This window comes from Balearica regulorum, chromosome 11, assembly GCF_011004875.1.
Source record: "Balearica regulorum gibbericeps isolate bBalReg1 chromosome 11, bBalReg1.pri, whole genome shotgun sequence".
Taxonomy (NCBI): Eukaryota; Metazoa; Chordata; class Aves; order Gruiformes; family Gruidae; genus Balearica; species Balearica regulorum.
The window spans coordinates 111,151-135,348 of NC_046194.1; the positions used below are offsets into that span (position 1 = coordinate 111,151).

Sequence of the window (24,198 nt, forward strand, 5' to 3'; positions counted from 1 at the left end):
ATGTATTAAGAAAATTCAGATTTTTATAGATGTATCAAGTACTCTGAGTTTTGAAATACTTAAACATCCCTAATCCTATCAGAATATTTTATATACAGGATTTTCCAGTGCCACGTTGTGGTTACATCAATCCAAAAGATGCATCTGTAACACAACATCACCAATATTCGATAAAATTTTTTTCTTTCTTTCTGTACCTGTGCTTAAAAATACTGCAATTATTGACGATGCAAATTAAGGCCTTGCCTTTACGGTAAAATATATATGTTGTAACTGAAAGGTGGCTATATATATATGGAAAATGGAACCATTTGCATTTTCTGTATTTAAATTTTCTTGAAGTAAATAGTTTTGGAGGATGCTACACAGAACTAACAGCTTGGAACAGGATGGTGCAGCAGCTTGATGCCACTTTGCGTGCAGTCAAATGCCAGCCGCTTTAAGTAGCGGGAGGAGTACCTGGCGTTATATAGCACCACAAAGCCTCCTTAATTACAGCCAACTGCGTGGACTGCCCACACACTTCAGGGCTGCTACAGAGAGTCCTCTCCTGTGTTTTCCGCCCAGCACTGCTAACTAGACCCCTGGTCGTTTTTTTCTAATAGGGAGTGTCATTGGTGCGTGCGGCCCCCCCTGCCTCTACAGCATTGTGTAACCTTCCCTGACCTGGCCACTCAACCACTTTTTCGTAGTGAGGATCTTGCTGAAGTGATTCAGTTAGCAACTTTTGCAAGGGATGGAATGATTTGAAGACATTAATTTTTTTTTTTTCCCCCTTCCACAAATTAATATAGAAGTCTCTCCAGAAATAATGACTGGTAGGTGCCAAAACTAACTGGACAGCATCAATCCTATCACAATTGATCAAAAATTGCAGCTGTGTTGAGAAAGGAGGGGGCAAAAATTGAATTAATACATTTTGAAGAGTGTGCATCAAGGAGCATAGCATAGCATTGGCTTACTAGTTTATCCTTTTCAAATGCAGTTTTGGAAGTAGCTCACTTTGCTAGCCAAACTGAAGTGCAACAAAGAAGGTTGGTTGTTGGGGGGTTTTTTGTGGGTTTTTTTGGTTGGGTTTTGTTTATTTGGTTTTTTTTTTTTTAGTAAAAAGGGCAGAACATTTTTTTCTCAAGTAGTTACAATATTAATTGAAAAGAACCAGAACTCTTAGTTTTTATTATTCAATTATATGCTGTAGCAGTAATATATGCACTCTCTTTTTCAGCCAAAGGAAATGTTGGCTTGAATCTAAATATGAAATCCAGCCATAATGCAAAGATCTGTGTCTGTCTCTTACCTGTGTAGACTAACTACTAAGGATATTATAATTGTCATAGTCTTCTCTTATATACGTGTTTATGTATTATTCATGCATTCCTAATCTATTTCCTGAGAGGATTTAAAACCTGCTTCTTTAGTTCACTCTATCTTTAGCAAATCAGGATAGGTGCACCCATGAGGTAGACTGAGTAAGATTCATAATTAAGATTCTACTTAGTTTCTGTCAAACTGCTAAAGAATTTTTTTCCTTTGCAGAGACTTCTTAAGCCATTTTAAAAATTAAACCCCTTTATCTGAATTGTGTGCTGTTTTAGAGACTCCTGTGTGTTTCTTGGTGGCGGTGGGGCTTAAACAATGTTGAGAGAGTTATTTCCCTTAAAAAGTTGTAACAAAAAATGGAGAACACTGAGTATTAGAGAAAGTTATTTTTTTAATCTAGATGTTTAAAAGCACCTATCACTCATGACAACCAGCATTGTTAGTTCACTCCTTTTTTTATTATTGATAACTTTTTATGGTACTATTTTACGTAAGCTCAATTTGTTGGGGAAAGTGATATTTTTCATTAACTCAGCTAATAAAATGAAAAAGCAGAAAAAAATTTATCTTTATGTGTTTTGGGATAATGAAATTTCACCATTTCTAGAGTTTTAAGTATCAGCGTTGCTGTAATCTGATGGCCGAATAGCTCTGGACAATTGTGTTTTTTCCAATTATGTAAGCTGGTCTAATAATACAGACTTTGTTTCCCTTATAACCTTAGACCATGGCAGCTTTAGAAGAAAAAACCAAACTAACAAACCAAAACCACCACAACAACAAAAACCAAAGCCAAATGTAACTTTTGTTCTTAATGTTTATAAAACTTTTCCATGTTCTTCAGCCATGGGAATAAAGAAGGATTTTCCTGTCGGGGGATTCAACTAGCTGTTGATTGGTTTCTGGAAAAAGGGCATAAAGATATCACTGTGTTTGTACCTGCGTGGAGAAAAGAACAGTCTCGACCTGATGCACCAATTACAGGTAACAGATCAGTATTTTCTTTGATCCCTTGGTTAAAAAGAAAAAAAAAAGTATTGCATTAAGACACAACCATGTAATCTTTCTGATGAGTACTACATACTGGGCTGTGGATGTGATGTTGCACTCACCTGTTTGTTTGAAAACTTAAATGCTTGTTTCTTCACCAGTGAAACCGTTGTGTTTTCACACAACATTACTGTAACATTACTGGATCATCTCAACACTTTTGAGAAGTAGTAGTCATAATTTTCCCATTAGCAAACGTTATTAAACATGTAAGAACTGATTCTTAATTGCTGGGTGAGTATAAAGTAAGTAGTATTAGGCTAGGGACTCATTTAGTAGGATTATCTTGAACACTGAAGAGGCAGCATGTGTTTTGACCCACCGAAAGTACTTACGTTTTACTCTAGGCTAGCTAACAAGAAGGCTGTTGTAATACAGTAACAACTGAGTTCTTGATGTGTTCAGGAAGACTGACTAAAAGTACATGCTTGTTTACAGAGGAGTAGAGTGGTTATGAAGCTTAAATATTGAATATTTACCCAGTGCTTTGAAACCTCAGAAATAAAATGGCATTCTGCATGTAGACATTTTTTTTATGCTAACAGGGACCATATTTGAACCTAATTACAAAATACTTTGTCAGAAATTAAAGCAAGAAGTTTCATATTTCAAAGGCTGCATTTCTTTCTTCTAAAACTCTTTTAAAAGCTGCTCAACTGAAATTACTTTACAGATCAAGAAATCTTACGTAAATTGGAGAAAGAAAAAATTCTTGTTTTCACCCCATCTCGAAGAGTTCAGGGAAGAAGAGTAGTTTGCTATGATGATCGATTCATAGTAAAACTTGCTTTCGACTCAGATGGCATCATTGTATCAAATGACAACTATCGGGATCTTCAAAATGAAAAACCAGAATGGAAGAAGTTCATAGAGGAGCGGCTGCTAATGTATTCTTTTGTGAATGACAAGTATGGGGTTTTTTTCTTCAAAAGTAAGGGAATTTGCTAATTCAGAATCCTCAGTAAAAACTGAAATTCACACTTCATTTCTTTCCCCTTAGATTTATGCCTCCTGATGATCCTTTAGGACGCCATGGTCCAAGCCTTGAAAATTTCTTAAGGAAAAGGCCAGTTATTCCTGAACATAAGAAACAACCGTGTCCTTATGGTAAGTGTCTAAGGCAATTTTTCATGTGGCCATCCAAGCACTATATTCATTGCTATACCCTTCATACACATATTAATAAAAAAAAGTAGCAGAAAATTAAGGATTACCAGATACACCTTGTGGATAACACAGCTTTTTGCTATTTTCTTCTGGCTTGCATTAAAGGAAGCAGATTCGTAACTATACAAACTATGTTAGAGCTGTTTTGTTTTATATGGCATTGAGTATATTGTCAGTATTGAAACCATGAGCCAGTAGAAGAAAAGTGATGTGTCTTGCCCTTGATGCAGTGATACACGTGGATACAGGTAGCAAAGTCTATGACTGTATATACAATATATATTCCTTAAGGAGGTTACTTTAGAAATATTACTATTGAGAAGTGGTGAATGATATAAAGAAAAAAGATAGCAACTGGTGGTATTGATTAGGTTTTGGTTTATTTAACCTGAAAACGCTTTTTTTCCAGGTAAAAAGTGCACCTATGGGCACAAATGTAAATATTACCACCCAGAACGGGCAAACCAGCCTCAAAGGTCAGTAGCGGATGAGCTTCGAATAAGTGCCAAATTATCTGCTGTGAAAACTATGAGTGAGGGAGCCTTGGCCAAATGTGGCACAGGGCCATCCAGCTCCAAAGGAGAAATCAGTTCTGAAGTGAAACGCATTGCCCCAAAACGTCAGTCAGATCCAAGCATTAGATCAGTAGCTGTGGAGCCTGAGGAAAAGTTATCAGTAGCCCGGAAGTCCGAGGCCAGCTCTGTCCCGTCTCTGGTTTCTGCATTAAGTGTACCAACGCTCCCTCCACCAAAAAGCCATGCAGCTGGTGCATTAAATACTCGTTCTGCAAGCAGTCCGGTGCCAGGTTCCTCACAGTTCATGCATCAGAAATCCTCACTGGAACATATGTCCAGTGTGCAATATCCTCCTATACTAGTCACCAATAGCCATGGCGCCTCAGTTAGCTATACTGACCAGTATCCCAAATATGAATCATTGGGGGACCATGGCTATTATTCCTTACTCAGTGATTTCTCCAACTTGAGCATAAGTAGTATCCGTAACACAGATTATTACGGGGCTGATATGGACCAGGGGATGTATTCTAGAAACTCAAGCCCTTGTCCTGACAATTGCTTAAGCCATACAAGTAATGATTCTTACTCCTCTTACAATGACTTGTATCTGGGTGTAGCAGATGCCAGTCCAGAAGACAATGTGAAGATCCACAGACTGCCATCGCAAAATCGTCTTCAGCCTTTTTCCCATGGTTACCATGAAGCCTTAAATAGAGTTCAAAGTTATGGAACTGAAGAGCCTAAGCAATCCCTTCGCAAACAGTCAGTTTCCCACTTAGGCCTGCATGCTCAGCATCCAGTTGTTGGAGCACGGTCCAGCTGTCCAGGAGAATACCCTGTGCCTCAAAATGTTCATCCATCAACTGCGCAACCAAGCCGTGCCTTGGTCATGACAAGAATGGACAGTATTTCTGACTCACGGCTTTATGAAAGTAACCCTACAAGGCAGAGAAGACCACCTCTCTGTCGAGAGCAGCATGCTAGCTGGGATCCATTACCATGTGCATCAGACTCTTACGCTTATCACTCATATCCATTGAGTAACAACCTTATGCAGCCATGTTATGAACCTGTAATGGTAAGAAGCATGCCTGAGAAGATGGAGCAACTCTGGAGGAATCCCTGGATTGGGATATGTGGTGAGCCACGGGAACCGCATATCATCCCAGAACATCAGTATCAAACATACAAGAACCTCTGCAATATTTTCCCTCCAAGCATTGTCCTTTCTGTGATGGAAAAGAATCCCCACATGACAGATGCACAACAGCTGGCAGCTATGATTGTTGCCAAATTAAGAACAGGGCGTTAAGGCATTACAGACTCCCTTGGATAAATGCAACTATACAGCATACAGGATCTGGAGGAAAACTTAAATGAAGAAGGAAGGGGCCAATCTATTGTAAATATTTTCTACTAAGATAGTATAAAATTCTGTACACAGTAGCAATCATATACATGCTGAGGCACTATAGAGTTGATTGTATTGTAAATTTTAAGATTTTAAATATAGGGATTTTTAATAGTATTTTATAGGAAATGCATACCTTGCTGCATGGATAGCTCATTAAGAACTACAATGTCAAGTTCAGTGTCTCAAAGCTGTTACTACAAAATTATTGTTAGCAATTATATTGCATGTATTAATGTAAACTTTCAATTTGCTTATAAATACCTAATCGGCCTTTAAAAGTATGCTCTATACACACCCAGCTGACTTCTAGGGTTTCAGCTTTGTCATTTGACACTGCCTACTGGCATATTAAATATTGAAGAAAAAGTAAACCTGACAAAAACTAAAAAGTACTTCATTTGTAAAAGAAAAAAAACTGATTTCAGCTTTTGAATGTCAATATTGTTGTTGGTACTTAAACTTGAAAACTGTTCCCCAAGAGTTTACCTGTTATGTTGTCCAATGTGATGGCTCAATCCAACAGAAGCCAAATATTTTATTAAATTAGGACCAAAACATTAAGGAGCGTGACGGAGTGAGCGCCATTAAAGAAACTAAAAGACGTTTAACTGTAGCGTCTCTCTTCAGAATCACCTCTCAACTGTGCAGTAAGCAGCTGCTGACTCAGATGGCTAGACAAGCTGAAAATAAATTGTCGGTTTTATGTAGATTGGATTACTCCACCTGAAGCAGCAGAAACTGGATGTTAACATGGAAGTTCATCAGTAACTACAGCCCTGCTTCTGGGGGCAAGAATGGTGTTTGAGTGAGCGTAACATTCAAGGTGGCTGTACAAGATCAACCTGAGATGGGGTGGAGGGGGAAGGCTGCTTCTTGAAAAGAGATGCTACAGTTTGGGTTTCTGGCAAAGCTGGCCTGGTTTTTGCTCTTCAGATCCACGCAAAGGTGTGCATTTGCCTCATGAAGGCTTTTAGAGTTCCTGTTTCAACAGGTGAGATAATTTTGTGTGGCATTGTTTGTGCAACTGGTATCTTGCTCAGGGTGGGAACCTTTGTAGCTAAATGTCTCCAAAAGAGGCGTTTATTGTTTTTTAAGCTGCACTGACTGGACGCCCTTTTTTGAATCCATTGTATATTTCAACATTTCGAACCATTACTAACTCGATACGTCTCGAGCTAGGACTTGTTGACTTCTACTGTAGTTTTTTTCATGAAAGTTGAGAAGGCCTGGTTTATGGCCTTTTGTTTCTTCATGAGAAGGTGTGACACTGCCTAAATGTTTCTTACTGTGAAACACACGGAACGTGAGGCTGCAGTCAGGGTTGTTTCTGGTGTTTTGATAATGGCTTGCATGCTGCTTTCTAGTTATCTGTTTGAGGAACAAAGTTATATCCTTTCCTCCACTTGTGTTACTGTAATGGTTGGTTTGATTCAAAATATCTTGTAGGCTCTTTATCATGTGCAAAATATGTTCCTGTCATATTAAAAAAAAACCAAACCCCAAACCAACAACAAACCACAATTACAGGTGCAACTACAGTTAATTTACTGATATTTGATAACCATATAATTTCATACAGAACAAATATTCTTGTGTTGGTACAGGTAGCATATATATATAATGACCATGTCATTATGTATATAAAATGAGTTAACTTGAAGGTGATTCTGTATTTACACTTGGTGTTTAAAAATAACTTTTAATTAGTTGGTTATCATCTCTGTTAATGGGGGAAAAAATATCTTCAGACATTTATAATAGCTGGGGAAAACAGATTTAACTCTTGATCAGTTTTCAAAAACATTTCTTACTAACCAGCATTTTATATTTTTAATTTGCAATTAATTCTTATTCTCTTCTCTTGCATGGTATAAGCAGCTGAGAGCAATGCCTCAAATAACCAGAAATGACCTTTTGTTTGTTGATACAAATTGTATCTCTTTTTCTTGATTGTATAAAAACTGTGTATAAAAAATAATAAATAATCTCTAGATTAACTTCAGTATTACATCTTCACCACAATGTTTGTGACACCATGTGTCACAGGGAAGTAGCCCATGAATAATTATGGATCTTTTTTTATTTAAAATGGGCACTTGTAGTTTATAGACAAACAAGGACAACTTTTCAGAACCAGTTTATTATGTGCACAGATACTGCTGTACACCTCAAAGCATTACATAGTTATCTTTAGTCTATTTATTAAGCAGATACATTCTTGCACTGAACTTTATGTAAAAAAATGTTGCTGTTAACTCATCTGCATGTGTTTAAAATGTAACAATATAATTGCTATAGACCCTGCTTTATTCTTAATGGATTAATTTATAAATTATTCAGGTATAAAATGAAGTTTACTGTGCACTCATGTTTTCCATCTTGCATGGAATTAAATATTTGTGTGTAGAAAAATGTTTGTTCCCTTCTTCTCCAGTTATAAAGATAAGCTATTTTAAGAGAGGTTTAGTAGGTCTTTTTGATGTTTTCTAATGTGGAAAACTGAGCAGAAATTTCCGTATGAAGTGTTGGGTGGTTTATGGAGATACTCATTTTTGTAGGATTTGTCTAGTCATTTTAATTTTCACTAACTTTTGTCTTACTGATCGAATAATTCCTTTTTAAACAATGAGAATGCTATGCCAATACAAACCCAGCATACTATTTCCCCAAGGCACTTTGAAGAGGCAAATCATTGTCTTCTAACAAACTATTAGCATCTGTCATGCACAGAGTTACAGAACTGGCAGTGTAGCCTTGTGGAAATAATTTGCAAATGTTGTGCTGGTTTAGTCCTCCTTAGAGGTAATGAAACTTTGGTATGTGATGTAGTCTCTCCTAATCAACTACTTTAAGTGATAATTCAGTCATCCACATCTGTTCTCAGATATGTTTACAAGCCACTTCAAAACACTGACACATTAATCTTCAGCGCATAAGCTTAGATTTCTTCTTACATGGAAGAGTTGATCTTATTAACACCTGATCATAACTGTCTATATTGTAAATATAAGACTTTGTATAAATGCTCTTTTTGAGAGCATGGTATTTAAATGTTTTTAAAACTGTAAGAGTACAGTTCTAGAAACTATATTTTAATAAAATCCATGAAATTGCAATTCTAGGTGAGAAAACAAAAAAAAAAGGGGTAAGGCAAAATCCTGGCCTACTGCAATCAGCAAGAGTTAAGCAGTAGACTAGTCCTTTACTGGGGCCAGAGTGTTCCCTCTGGGAGTTCTGATTTACTATCTTTCATCTTTAGCTAAATTACTTTCACGTAATTTGTCACTTAAAAGCGTATAACCTTAAATTCATGAATCAAAAATCAGATGCTTTATGAGATGTCAGTCTAAGTTATTTAATGTTTTTTGTAAGCATTACATGTCAGTAATATATTAAATTGTACATATATAGATGATTTCACTACTGTTAGTCCTGTTGTTGTCGTATTGAGCTGCAGTAGTTGGCTTTATTCATTTGTAGAATTAAACATTACTGTTTAATTGTTGTAAAATTTTATAAATCTCTTTGGGTTTTTTTGGTTGACCCAAATATAATGTAAGTCTTAATGACAAAATGAGTGAAAACAGATGTTAAACCAGTATGTGGTATTCGTAAATCTCTGTAGTAATAACTGTGCACTGCTCTAGTTGGTACTGCATGTAATTCATTCACTAGCATGAGTCTGTTTAGCTTTTGTAAAAATGCTTTAACTGTAAATTTAAAAATAAAATGTGGAGGTACAGTTGCTTAGAACAAGCAGAACAATCCTCATTAAAAAAAAAACCCCAAACAACAAAACATCTATCTAGGTGAATCCCCCCCTACATACTTTTAATGCCAGTTTGCCTCAAATTGTGAATTTGGGCTTTTTGAAATTCTTAATGATAAAGCCAGAACACGCAAAGAATCTGAACAAATAATTCCATTAAAAAAAGACTTGGTGACGTGGAGATATACCTGTGATGTATACCAAACCACACATTTTGACTGTATAATTTTTAAAACTCCATGCTAAAGAGAAGGAACGTGCATCACTTCTGTGAGACTGCTCCACAGAGTTGAAATATTATCTTGACTTGCCAAAAGTTTACCTGAAGCGTTAGTACTACAGGACTCATAGTAGTCAGATCATTAGCTCTGTCACTATTATTTCTATGGTAAGCATTCAGCTTTAATAATCCTCTTAGGTACCCATAGCTTGTTTGTGTGACAGAGCCCTTATAAACTGTATTTCTTGTAATATTTCAATTGGAAAAATACAAGTGCACCATCACTTCAATTATTCTCATACAAGTGTTTGGTTAGCCTTTGGAGCCGTTATACAGTGTCTATGAACTTGGTCTGTGGTATTTAAAGTTTGTAAATGTATTAAAAGAATTGAGAAGAATCTAAGAGAAATATATAGGCTATTACCTGTTCCCTCCTCTGCTCTGTGTAAAAGGTTTGCACAATTATTTAACTATATGAAACGTGTTATACTTTATATATATAAAAAAATTTTGCTTATTTAATAAAACTGAGAGCCATTGGATTATTTGTTTCTAGCTTTTTATTCGTAACCCTCTTTAGGCGAGAGCCCCAAAATGCTGTTTTATCTAAAACAACTGCTGTAGTCTGTCCAAATTATTTCTCAATATTTTTAGCTGATCTACTGAAAAATACCCAGATTCTGAAATCATACATAATGTTCAGATTTTCCATCTGTGCTTAAATCTGTGAAGGAACAGGACAAGAGTTTTCTTTAAAAAGCAGAGGAGAAAGTACTATTTAGGTACCGCTGTCTTGTCAGAGTAAATCGTCAATCTCTGTATTACACAAATTTTCTTTTGCTATTTAAAAACTTAATGATGTCATTTATTACCATTGCTTTGACTCGAACTGCTTTAACTTGCTGGGGGGGGGAGGGGAAGAGGCAGTAAAGCTAATGAAAGGAAAATGATAGACAAAGATCATCTCTATCTGGATTTGCCATGTTTGTTCTCACAAGGGCCAGGAACAAGGCGATTCAGAAGACAGCACAAACTCCATCAAAACCAATAAAAATACCTGTGTTGCAAAGTTGCTTTTTCCTAATGCCAGGCCCGTTGTGCTTCATTTACATCTTCAAGTATACCACTCCTGAAAACAAGTACTAATTAGATTCCACGGGGTATTCTTACTGTTCCAGTTTTCTCCCCCAAACCGTAACCCCTGGGTAGAGCTGAAGGCCTTGTCAGAGTAGCTGCCTTAGGGAAGGAACGAGTAAGCAGAATATGAAAGACTTGAATAGCCAAGAACAAATTATCCTAATAAGGTTCCACTAATCTACCCGATTACTTACACTGAAAATAAATTCAAAAAGTGCCAAAAGCCCAAAGGGGTCACGGGCCACAAAAGCAGTAGACTCAGGCCTTAATGTCCTCGGCAATTCCTACTTGCGTGATTTATTCTATCTAGTCCTGGCTTCTATCTCCAATCCTTGCCACAGCTTCCCTTTGGAGATGTGTTTTCAGACAGTAAAAATCTGTCTGGAGAGATTAATTTACATGGAGAAAGCAGTCTCAAGAAGTCCTACCCAATGCAAAGGAAAAAATGAAGTAATTTTGGAATACATTGACATTGCCTTTCCTATCCCTACTCATAATATGCCACAAGCAAAGACAGTAATTAGCATGTTGAAAACAAATTTTACCAAGTAAGCTTTTACCAAAACAAAAAAAATAATATACGTAGCATAGTATTTTGTCAGCATCACCCTTTCCTTTTTGAACTGTTATGCTTGTTTGCATTGACAGATCTCAGAAATACCAAATACAATAATTTAAGTAATTTTGTACTCTATCAAATACAGTAATAAAAGAACAAATCCTCTTCACTCAAAATTTCCTAAATAAGCTTGAGGAACTGCTGGGTAAAAGGAGAAATTTCTAAATATACTAGAAAGGGGAAGGGCAATACATGAAAAGTCCTTCCTACCAGAAAGAGAAGTTTGGTTTTGTTTGCATTAGCACCGCTTGTTTTTAGAGAAGGAAATGCACAGATCTTCCATTTTAAACAACTTTTGGCTATCTGGTGAAGAGTAACTGCAGTAGAACAGGATGACAAAAAATTAGAATAAAGAAAGAATACATTATGGAGATTTAGCTAAGCCTTGAGAGCCAGCCCAAAGCATCCATGAAGTTGCTGTTCTAAACTTGCCATTCAATCCTATCCAATGTACTGCTAAAGTTGTAGGTCCCTATTTGCGCTAATGTTCTGTATAAAGAGATACATAATGTCAGCAGTAGCTCTAAAGCACTAAAAAAGATTCCATTTCCCAGTGCTGCACTGATATGTTTCCTAGTTCTGTTTAGTTTGTAAATACTGCAAATTATTAGACTGACTCAGAGAAAGGCTCTGTCTTACCCTCTAAGCAGATACACGCCAACGAATTCTTACTGAGGAGTCCTGCAGTAAAGATACGCTTAAACTCATTTTTTTGACAAGGTAATTGCAGAAGCCTCCAAGTTCCAAGAACCTTGGAACAGGTAAAGAAAACTGCATTTAGGAAAAAATAGTTGGAAGTTCTTTTTCTCAACAACTTTCCAGCAAGGTACTCTGCAGTAATCACACCAGCTCTCAAAGACCACAGTATTAGTTATCAACCTCAGCAAAATCATGAAGAGAAATAACATCAGGTGGAAAACTTTTATTAAAAAGAGACAGTAGTGGCCTCAAGACTATCACTTGAAAAAAATAGTTAGAAAAAATTTTTGAAGATATTTATGCACTACAGTGCATTCAGCCATGCTATAACTAGGCTTGATAACCCTTAAGTTTCATGGGAAATCCTAGCTAATGGAAAATTGTAGCACAATCTTATCCTGGCAAAATCATGCACTTTCCAGAATACCTGAGTGAAAAAGGAAAAAAGGGATCCAGGAAGAAGGTTTGCCTTCAGTTGGTTTTATTTATTCACCATGAAAAAAATAAAGGAACACTGAGGGCTTCTGAAGTACTCTGTGTGGCAAACATCAACTAGAGCTACAAGTTCACAATAGTGGTTAAGCAAGACAATGGTTACTACACATGGAACTTAAAACACACCACCCTTTATAAAATACTGACTTTACATGGTAAAAATCAGTAAATCTTCACAAAAAAAAAAATAATCCTAGAGTGGCTATTTCCCTATCACCATTACTAGTTCTTCCATGCTACTTATCTTGTCCAACACTGAAAGCTGCAGAGCACTCTGCTGTCTTAAAAAAGTTGAAGGCCGCTTTTTATTTTATGGAAGTCATTCTGGGTCCATAACAATCCTCCTGTCACAGGAATATTCAATTCTGCAGAGCTGTGAGAGGAAGAGAAATAAAGCACATAAGCACTGAGCTGATTTAGAAGCTGATATCACCAAAGTAATTTTGATATATACTTTAAACTTGTTAACAAGTTCTATTTCCAAAACAAAATGTCATTTTTCATTTTCAGTGCTGAACATTTAGCTGGCAGAATATCCTTAGTTTTTAATCAGTTAGTTCAAAAGAGGCAATAGTCCCGAGGCACCAAAGGTACCAAAGCACAAACCAAAGGAAAGGTTACCAGTTACTAACAATTGTGAGGGAGACATGACTTCAGAAATAACCACACAACAACTTTCATCTGAACCTTCAGCTGTCCTTTGCAGCTAGGAATACAAGCTAATCAGGTGAAATAACGCAGGAAGCGTCGACTTGAAAAGAGTCTGTCACAAGTGTCACAATGCCGATGGAAACTGGCCATTCCTATGGCTTTACAAAGTCACAGAAACGAGTGCATTTGCAGAGACGTTAAAGGAAGTTGTTGTTTGGTGATACCCACACCATGCTAAGTAATTTCTAATTTTAGAAGGAGGCTCACTCTGACAGGCATAAAATCCCGTTTCATTGCAGAAGTTACCCAGTTAGGGCCGAGTCCCAGGAGATCCCCCAGACAACGACCCATTTACATGACTCGCTAACACCGCATACAAAGGACCAAGTAGAATTTTAGATAGGCGCTGCCAAGCACCAGGCTCAAAGAACAGTTGGAGGACATATGTAAACCTTTCCCTACCCAAAGTTTTACTTCGTGAAGGAAGTTAAATCACCACCATGTTGTTAAGTATGCCAGATAAGGGAGATAAGGGTTTGTTTTATCATTTTTATTCATTTTATGAGAATGGTGAAGGTGAAAGTTACATTTTATCAAGAAAACAAATGTTTAAAGGATCCACTTGAAACTTGGTATCTGACATTGTCAAGAAGAAAAAGGGAAAACCTGGTTGTCTTGTGCATGTTTTTCACTTGCTCTATTATGTCCAAGGAAAGCTCATGCATTCCTAGCTACAACCTAGCATCCCACAGGGTAAAACCATATTCCCTGCCTACTCACTGTCTTTACCCTTCAGCACACACTAACCATCCCTCTCACCTACCTCCTTATGCATTTCATCCTTAGGACAACAAAATCCAGTCATTATCCATGACCGTTAAATGATGAATCCCATTTTTGAAATGTCAGTGCAACCACTTGACGCAATCCCTAAAGCAATCGCGTGTCAGCAACTCCACCCTCAGAAAACTCTCCAAGTGGTCACTATTTGCCAAATTTGCCCCTGCTGTCAGGTAAAACTGACACTGGGAGTAAACAAAAAGCACATATGCTTATCACAAAAACTAAAACGTCTGCCTGAGGATAACGGCAGCTATTCAAAGCTTCGGAGGTTGCCACAGCAACACTAAACGCAACCTTTGACAACACACATACACAGCACACACCAAAGAACACAATCTTTTGGGACCAGGGAGGAAGAAACTGCAAGCTTTTCCAAAGTATCCAAGCATCACAGGAACTTACGTCTCATGTTAAAACAAAATCAAAAACCTCTGAAGACAGAAAATAATTTCTGCAAACAAGACTGAGTTGTTTGGAAAGTTTTATTTATACAGCAACTTCAAGCTATACACCGCAAAACCTCAATGCCTTTTCCAGATGTTCAGTGCTGCAATAACTGGCTATATAGCAAAGGCTGCTGCTCAGAGCTCCTCAGGGACAGATGATTTCTCCTTTAGGGTCAAAACACCTCTTACAGACTCTCTGTTCAGACGAAACGCTGCCAGAGGCCTTGCAGACAAAGCCAACACAGAAACATCACAGCTATCACACCCAGTGTAATGACCTGATGGTCTTCCTCTGGCTGTTGGAAATTACCCTGAATTCAGCCTGCTAATGGGGTAATTTTTCCTTCCTTGTGATGTATACTCCTCATCATTCATGACTTCACAGACCTGCTGTCATTCCCAGGACAGAGACTGAGGGGACAGACACTGGCCATAGCAATAGTTGCTGCTTGCTGTTTTCTCTCCAAAAATACATTTCTCAGGAATTCAGAAATAGATGGTGGCTTTTCTTCCTCTTCTGGGGGTCTTTTGCACCACCCCTCCTGCTATCAAGCTTAGTCTGTTAGATAAGAGGAATTTGGCAAGGATGGAGTTTGTATAATCTCATCTAGGCTCCCTTTCCCATGGAAGGTTGGACCAGATAATCTTTTGAGGTCCCTTCCAGCTTGGGGTATTCTATGATTATATCATGTTACTTGGAGATGCATTTTTATATTTCATGATAATTTGACCAAAATTTTCTATTCTTAATTCTATATTTTATTTAACAGAGATGTTTCCACAGTCAGAGTAAAGCTGTAACTAATCACTCTTCAATACTAGCACTCACTTTAACTCCTGCTGACGCTAGCAAAGATTTCGTCGATGTCCAAAGCAAAATGACAAAAAAAAATTTATTAGTAATTTTAGTGAATTTTTATTAACACATGAATTGAGTAATACGTGCTGTGGATTTTCAGACAGCAGACTTTAGTATGGCCAAGTTCTAGCTCCTTTAACATCTACATTAGTGGTATGATATAAAGTTTATATCTAGAGGAATTCCTTTGCTTGTAGAGAAGAACCTGGAATCATTAGGTAATTTTTAATTCCTGTTACTCTAGAAACCACTCCAAGAAATATACTGGTGTTATAGAACACCTGAAGCCTACAACACGCAAATCAGAAAGGGCACATGCTACAGCTGGTTTCAAGTAGCAGCTTACAAACAAGCTAGAACAGTGAGTGAATCATGCTGCTCCACATGTACTTCATTACAGCCTCCATAACAACGATTCCACCTACTGTGCACAGACAAATCAACTGAGTCAATGAGGATCACATTAAGAAACACCCCCCCACACACCCCCCGCCCCATGTCTTGACAGAGCCTGCTGGCTAGATGCCAAATAGTATTGATTACTGTAGCCAATTAGAACTCTGCTGCAGCTCCTTATTCTTATCAGTGATCTCACCTACGTAAACTTCAAGTCAAACAGCTTCATGTTTGAAGTCTCTGAGACCAAGTACTCTATCATTTGTGACTACAGTGAGAGTGCCGGGGCTCTGCAGTCTAGAAGCAGATATGTAAATTCCAGGAATCTGCCTTATTCCCAAGATGGAACATGTTGCAAGAAACATGATTCATAGCTGGCTGACACCAAAGGGCTCTTCCACTGAATCAAAAAGGGGTTTTTTGCATCTAGTATAGATTTACTCACCTTTTGGGGATGATAAACTATCAGAAGACAAATGGTTACCTGCTCTCCTCACAGTCTGAGAGGAAATTCATGCAGCACTCAAAGCATAGGTCTTGTCAGTGATAACACCATTCAAGAGGACTCAAAAAGGATAACTCATTTAACCTCTCGACAAACAGAGAGGCAGGTTTGGTCCTGCCTCTTGTAGAAGTGGTGGAACCAAGGACTTCATTAAGTATTTGGACTGTCAGAAAGAAGAGCAGTAGGAAAGGACAGTTTCTTTTTGATTACCTAGCAATCTCTGAGATGCTAATTTTACATTTCGATTGGATGAATCAAGCAGAAACACTACCCTGTCAGCAGGCTTGAACCAACAAAAGAGCAGACTAGTCCTGGGGAGGATGACCAAGAGGGTGGAGAATGAAAACCTTGCTCTTTGGAAGGTCTGGAACTGGAAACTAATCTGAAGACAACTCTGAATATGTGAAAATATGAATATGTGCAACTGCTCTTCCCAAAGCAAAACCCCAGGCTGCATGACTGTCACTGTTATTCATGGTTTTTGGAAGCTACTAGATTGAGCCCATCAACTACAAGCAAAGAATCACTGATTACAAAGTTATCCTATGAAGCCTTTAAGAAAGTAACTGCCATTCATTTATATTCTGAAGTGTTTCTTGGATTAAAATACATACAATCCCATCTCCTGTTGTGTATGTGATGAAATTGATTTGACAGCTTACAGCATGCAAGTTCCTTTGACTTCAAAGGGTGAAATAATGACCCTATTAAAATGTCTTCAATGGGATGGTTTAACTGGACAAGCCTCATTCAGTAGCAGGTGATCTAACTAAAGCCTCATAGAATGTTACCATTATTTCCATGACAACCTGGTGTTTCTTTACTGAGGTCAGATCTGCAGCTTAAATTACTAGCTGCAGCTCTGAAAAGGTCACTGGGCAATGCCAGCACACTGTGGCTGAGGATCAGAGCTCCGGTTAATGGAAACTGAGTTTTCAAGCCTGCTGAGGCTGCGCTAATAACTTCCGAACTGCTAAACACCAGTAGCTTATAATTTTTCCAATGGTTTCTTTTAGAAAGAGCAGGAGGAGTGAAGATGGTAAGATTATAAGCTGGCTTCCTCAAAGGATACCACAGAAATCACATTTTTGATTGCCAGTTATGCCACTGCATTTAACTTTCAGGTAGTGCAAAAGACTCAAGGAGTGCAAAACAAAAGTACACTCCCAGAAGGGGATGAGAACAGCAGCAATTACAAACAGTAGCTCTCAGACTTGATGACAGGAAAAGATGAAGGAGACAAATGCAGAGAGCTAAGTGTTGAGTACACTTTCAGCTTCGAAGGATGACTGTTAGGGCTTCGTGCAGTAACCTGCTATGACACGGGTGAGTTGTCACAGTAATACAGGTAGCAGTAGCTTCTGTCTGTGTCCATCAACAACGCTAGCATACTGTCAGACTAATGCAGTACAAACAAGCAGGAAGAGTTTCCTGTTGTGGTGGGGAAGGGCGAGGAGAAGAGAGTTTGTCTCATGCTGGGTTAACCATAGGATGAAAAAATGGGACTGCAGTGGCATAAACCTTAGGAAGCACACACTATAGTCTCCATTTCAATCATACAGAAAAGAGACACGTTTGCATTCACAGATGTGAAAATCTCAGCATATTCATCACCCAGTTATGTACAGCCAATTCCTTCCTCAGGTGTTACAAAAGTAACCTGCAGCAAACCACCTCCTGTGGCCACCTTCTCTCCTCATCTTCAGGCTTTCCCACTAATGCACCTCAAGTGCTTCAGCAAACAACTGTGCATTTTAGAATGACTTCTCCTTCCTGTACAAGATTAGCTAGTCTGGGACAACTGATATTGGCAGAGGCTAAATGACTTCCAAGGCTTCTAGTCCCGAATGCTTTAATTGCAAGGCCACAGTTCTTCCCATTAAAGTTATTCATCTCAGAGTATCACCAGGCAGATTCTGCAACAGCTCTCAGTTGCCTGTTTTAAAAATTCTGCACTTTCAGACTAGTAACTCTAAGGGATCAGCAGACTGTATCTTACTAACAGCATCAGACAACACTGAAAGTTGTCAGTACAGTCTGAAGAGCAGACTGTTATGCTATTACACCAGCACTGCAAAGGTCCTTCCAAACACACACGTTACTTGGAAAATCCATGAGAAGTGCAGTTAGTAGATATTAGAGACATCTGGGTCAAACTATTTAGTCAAACAGAAGTAAAAAGTAAATTTCATCCTTAATTTTTCACATCATGTAGTACAACCCACAGAGAGACAAATCCATTTCAAGGTTCAGGGGCACAGTCCTGCCCACAACATTACTCACTTTGTACTGGGAGACTTCCACTCATCTCTCACTGGCTGATCAAGCAGGGACATCATGGAATAATTATCCAACATGAGACCATCAGGGTCATCTGTCTGACCTGGGAGTTTTCCAAGAGGAAAGTCTTTCCATCGTACTTCGTCTGGGTAAAAACAGTACATAAACAAGAAGTCTGAGCTCCCCAGAGAGATTTTCAAAAAACAAGACCCCCCAAACCCACAAATACTGTCTCATGCAACTCAGCCATTCAGCAAAACCATATTTGAACTATAGTTTAAACTAATTTTATTTCTAACCTTACTACCTCTTCCAAAGAAAGTCACTGTAGTATGTGAGACAACAGGGACACAGCTGGAGTCATGTAAGATCTACACAGTGCTGCTTGTCCAAACCACTGTGAGACAATGTCGATTTAAAAGAAACCCCACAGTATTCTAGAGCAACCCTTTATATTTACCTTCCTCTTTTAAGCATACTTTCATTTGAAACATACACATCAACTTACTTTAAAAAAATTACTCTGCATACTTCTGTAAATGGAAAGAGCCATTTGTACACATACGAAGATACAAAACAGCATCTTTGCATCCAGTAGCTCATTCCTCCAGTGAAACTAAGCATCAGCTTCTTAACGATTTGCTGAAATTAGCAGCTGCACAGCAACAGTGCAACAGTGACTAAAGAAGAACTGAAGCCAAAAAAGCAGAAGAGTATAAGGCTAGGGAAGCCTAATTAACCAATAAAGCAATTCTGGACAGACAGGTGGGCTGGGATGAGATGGCAAAGAAAAAGACTATGACAATGTCTTGGAAATTCTGCTGGTTTTATGAGCACCTACTGCTATTTCCTCTCCATGACTTCACATTTGTTAAATTTGGCTTCCAAATGGGGCCAGAAACTCTGCAATGGGAAACCATCCATCAAAACTGGTATCATTAGTGAGTCCACTCCTTTTCATTATGGTGCTAACATTTCAAAGGCAGTTCCCAATAGGGAAATCCCCCTTTAAATTTCATTCTTGTGTCACATGTAACTAAATGAAAGATAGAAATTATTACGTGTCACTGTTTTGACAGTAAGATTTCTTAAGCCTATGTGTTTTCTTGATACCAGCACACTTATCTCTGGAATGCTTACTAGCAGTTCAGCAAAGACCAGCAGACAGAAGCCTTCAAAAGATAAGGCACTCAACTCCAGAAAGCTAGGAATAATTACAGAGACTATTTGAGACCCCTGCTAATCATGAACAACTTGGACATTTCTTTCTCTTTGCCTGAAACTGATTTGTTTTGCGTATCTGCTATCTGCTCAAAAAACCCAAATGTTGTCCTAAATAACGAGCAGATTTATCTGGTTTTCCTTTTATACCATTATTGGGCATTTAATAGAACAAAATATCTTGACATAGGAAAGTGCTTTCCAAGTGTTCTAATTGTACAACTAAAAAAGGGACAGAAATAGCATTTGGTAACATCCAACGCAGCTGCAAGGTAAATTACCTTTATATATATTTAACAGGCAAAGCCTTCTTTTTGGGGAACAACCTGGTAAATAGTTGATATATCACATGTTGTCATGGGTTTGTACAAACCTACCAGCTATAGTTTCCAATTGTTTTAGGATAGTAACCACACAGATGTTATTTAAACAGAAATTAAGTTTATCCACAAACAACTACATAAATAGAATCTTCACAAAAATCAGGTGGTTCAGGACAAAATGTGTGTTCCTTCAGTGAAAGCTTTGTTTGATCTGAACGAAAGTCACTGGTGCAGAGGACAATTTTGCTCCTGTTCTCAAAACGACCAGCTCTAACAAGCTGTTCACTTCAGCATAACTAAACCAAGCTGCTTAGGCAGATCTCTTTTTTTTTTTTTTTTTTGACTTGGGGAAAATTTCCCTGTGAATGGGGTGTAAGAGCTCATTGTCTTCTAATGGCTGCTTTTCTTCTTCTTCCTTTAAACATCCCTTTACCTACAACTTCTCTCCACCAACCTCCTCCTCCTGTCTTCAACTCCCTCCAAAAATCTTCTTAGCTACAGAACCCTCCAACCCAATGAGAAAGTACAGCTACCATAATAAAGCTAACAAAACACTGGATGTACTGTTTATTTCCTCTAAAAACTTCCCTTGCTCCTTTCTTTTGCTTGCCACCATGTCATAACAGCAATTTTCCTGAAGCACGGAACTTACGAGCAAATGACCGGTGCTTTCCAGCACAGCCTAACTGTGCTTTCAAATACTCCCAAGTCAGACAAACAGAAGTCCAAGAACCATCCATATTTTCTTTGCCATTCACAGCTGGCATATATGCTGCCCCATCAATTAGATACACTGAACTTTTAAACAGTTTGGAAAAGCCTGATAAAAAATTTAATGAGGCAGTAACAACACGTTCCTGGAAAAAGCACTCATGGTATTTTAAGAATTTAAGAGAGATGACTCCTGTAGATAAACAGAAGATTGGGAAAAAAAAACAGTTTTCAGTGATTTGGCATTTAGATGATTCTGAAGCACACTTCAATTCTGGCCAGGCTCAGAAGGCTGAGATGCCTTAGCGTTTCAATTAGCATTGATGATTGTCTAAGTCTTACAAAGTCATTTTTTACCTGCAGTGATCTGCCAGGCGGACCCTTGCAGTGCTGCCCTTTTCTCAGCAATAGCCACCATGTTACCAGAATGAGCAAGTCCTTCCAAAGGATTTGTTTCAGTTATCATCTCTTCTTCCTCCTCCTCCACCTCCTCTACACCATCATCTCTCTCCAGCACATCTTCTTGTTTCTCTACAGTCTGCCCTTGATTTTTAACCTGATTTTCTTGCCTGGCCCTCCACTGTAAGCTCTCTATAGTGTAAATTGGCTGTTCACTGCAGTCTGAAGAGAGGGCTGGACTGGACAAAGGGCCACCTCCTTCCGTGTAAACAGAAGCGAGATAGAGAAGGTTCTTGCGCGAAGAACGTGGCAAGCGAGGTCTCATGATTGTGAGGATCCTGGAAAGGAAAAGGGTAATGTAAAAGTCTTTAAAGCAAACAAGATTCCAGATGAAGGCTTATCAAGCTGAGCAGCCTTTTAAGTGTGAGCTTCCTCCAGGACAGCCTGCTCATGTATCTCCTCCATTATTCCCTAGTGGATGGATGCTGGAATACTCCCTCTTTGTGATTAACATTAAGGACTTGTGATACTTCTAACTGAACTCCTGCTTTGCTGTTTTCATGTGAAAAAGTTACCACCTGCACTAAATTCATATCACCTGTATAAGCAGTCACACCTCTGCTACCAAGTCACTTTCCTTCTGACCAGGTTGCTGCTTTAATACCTCCCCGGATAATCTCCGCTTTCATTTTAAAGGTTCAATCCTTTTAAATTCTCCTCCTTCTCTTTGTAGGATCAATGGGGAGATGAGCAGCAACAAGCGGGGCTTTATATGCACCTGCCTCAGTTTCTACTAGATGCAAAGGAAGGGAAGGGAACGCAGCTATAACTCAGCGTATCACAAGGGAGTGGGCCAAAGCTACTGCACAGCACTGTTTGCTGTGCCTTTTCTAGGTCACAGGATCAAACTTACAGCTGAAGAAGGTGTGGGGTTGCCCAGCAGGGAGCTTCCAAGCAATTATCAGTCAGTCTTATCCACTGCAAAGGAACTTTATGGAGGAACAGCTCCTTCACGGACACCTGTTTGTTACAGTGTTGTCTCTTCTTCCCTTCAAAGAAGATAATGAAAACAACAAGGTGCTCAAAAGTCATTAAAAATATGCCCTTCATCCCTTTGCATTTTTACTGGAACACTCATCCTCAAAGAAGCTGGCATTCCAATCCAAGTCCAAGACCAGTTGTACTGACAAATACATCAAGGTTGTTACAAGGGACTTGCACTGACAGCTAGGTTAGCTCCACAAGACATGACCAGAGTGAGGTGCAGATATTCCCAAGCTGGTTCCGTCCATGCCATCCCAGACAAGAAAGCCACAAGATGTGTTTGTACAGTATTGTCCCAAATGCAGCATACTGCTTCTGGGACCTGAGATCATTCCAGGTAGCACTGCCATGAGTAAACTCAACAGGTAGGAACTACTACCATTCAGGGATCTTGGTATATAATAGATATGCTCAGTGCTGACTGAAAGCATCAAACATGAACCCATGACTGCCACAAATACTGGCAAAATCTTGGTACAGATTGAGCCAGACCAGGAAAAGACAGAAGTGGTGGCAAAATTAACCAGCTGGAAACCTCCTCAGGGATACACTATATCGCAGTATAGGAGTCCTGTTAGCAGAAATCCTGTGACACGCTTCGAATAATTAAAGCTCTTCTGTGTCCCTGTCTGTGGAGTGAAACGTACAGTTTGCCAATTTATACAGTTCTAAAGAGTTAGGAGCAGGAAACAAAATATTACTTATCACTTCTATGTAAGTTTAGAAGGCATGAAAATCCTGTGATAGGATTAAAAAAAGGACAGTAAGACTATATAAGTACCTTGTAAAGGCAGGCTTCTGTTAAGTGAGGAGGAATAGGGAACAGGGAACTCATTGCATACAACATCTTTACTTGTTATCTACTATTGTTGTTTCCTACAAGTACTAATATCTGGAAAAAACAGCACTTAAGGGCCTGATCTTTCATGGGAGAGATTGACTTTTCCTGTCTTGAGGAGGCTACAGCAAAGTTGCCAGTAATAATTTCAATTTTTTGCTAAGAAATGCATGATATACATAAGTTGCAGGTTGAAAAGTGTAAGAAATGCAATAATAAAAGCTCTACGTTCACACGACAAAATGTAACAATTAGATTATTCCATATTTCCATCTAAAGGTCACATCACTCTCCCAGTTTTCACAATAGTACAGAAGAGATGCTTATTTTTTTTTACAGACAGAAATTCAAGACATACTCACCGGCGTTTACTTTGGCAATGCCAGTCAGCATCTCAGAAATCCAGTTGATCAAGAACTGAGGCCGGAGTTCTGAAGAGTCAGAACATTCCTTCAACTCCATAAACATTTTCTCTATTAGGATCTGTGTAAAACTTCGGGAAAGGAGGCCTGTCAGCAAAGGCTGCCAAAAGCAGTAAAACGTCTGTGGAATTTTAAACTGCCATACCTCTTTATTTGCTGCAATGAGGAGAAGAAGAAGAAGAAAAAAAGAGAAGCAAAAAACCACTGGTTTGTAATTTTTTGTGAACCACGAGTGTGACACTTGTTCCAAACTAAAGTAGTCTGTGCTGACGTCACTGGTTATAGGGTATTTGCTGGAATAGTCACTGAACCTGGAACTATTATTTTCTTATGCTAGGGAAGTAAAATAAGCAGCAAATTGATAATTAACACAACAGCTCCGTGAAAGCAAAAAATACAATGCCTGATCTAATCACATGGTAAACCACAGGAAAACCTACCCGTTTTGCTAATCCCTTTCAGCTTACTTCACACATAATGAAGAGCTATTCTGTCTAAAAATATACTGCAAAGAGAAGGCACACTGAATAAAACAACACAGAATCAAAAAGCTCCTACATTTTTACTACTGGAATAGTGTCACAAAAATTTGAGGATCTGTCTTGGAAAGTTCTTTGTCTGGTATTTCCAAGAGGTCCCAGGGAAACAGACAAATGCTTAATTTTCATCGCCTCTAGGTACCTAATTCCCTTGCAGAAAATCCATGCAACTCCACACATATGGGCAGCAGCACAGAACTAAGATGCAACTGGTGAATGACGCTCAAAAAACCCATTTAGATTTGCTTCACACCTTCGATGTAGAAAAGAAACTAGTGGGAGTTCATTAAATCAGTAACTATTGCAGGTAAGG

The 24,198-nt window shown here is 38.5% G+C and overlaps 2 protein-coding genes across 8 annotated transcripts in view; one reads left to right on the forward strand and one right to left on the reverse strand.

Moving 5' to 3' along the window:
* ZC3H12B (zinc finger CCCH-type containing 12B) overlaps positions 1-10,000 on the forward strand; it is a 29,203-nt gene extending 19,203 nt beyond the window's left edge. For 5 of the 7 annotated variants that reach the window (XM_075762934.1, XM_075762937.1, XM_075762933.1 and 2 more), the window contains exons 3-6: positions 2,165-2,304; positions 3,044-3,278; positions 3,371-3,477; positions 3,947-10,000. In XM_075762934.1, coding sequence (XP_075619049.1) covers positions 2,165-2,304; positions 3,044-3,278; positions 3,371-3,477; positions 3,947-5,367 — 1,903 coding nt within the window. In that variant the 3' untranslated portion in view covers positions 5,368-10,000. The remainder of the gene's footprint in view (positions 1-2,164; positions 2,305-3,043; positions 3,279-3,370; positions 3,478-3,946) is intronic. The other 2 variants (XM_075762939.1, XM_075762938.1) reach the window with 2 other exon arrangements.
* Positions 10,001-12,377: 2,377 nt separating this feature from the next.
* The window catches only part of LAS1L (LAS1 like ribosome biogenesis factor), a 28,478-nt gene continuing 16,657 nt past the window's right edge, over positions 12,378-24,198 (reverse strand). Inside the window, exons 9-13 of the mRNA XM_075762940.1 lie at positions 23,287-23,502; positions 21,956-22,091; positions 21,001-21,380; positions 18,392-18,533; positions 12,378-12,781 (exon numbers count right to left, since the gene is read on the reverse strand). Of these exons, the coding sequence (XP_075619055.1) occupies positions 12,691-12,781; positions 18,392-18,533; positions 21,001-21,380; positions 21,956-22,091; positions 23,287-23,502 (965 nt within the window). The 3' untranslated portion in view covers positions 12,378-12,690. The remainder of the gene's footprint in view (positions 12,782-18,391; positions 18,534-21,000; positions 21,381-21,955; positions 22,092-23,286; positions 23,503-24,198) is intronic.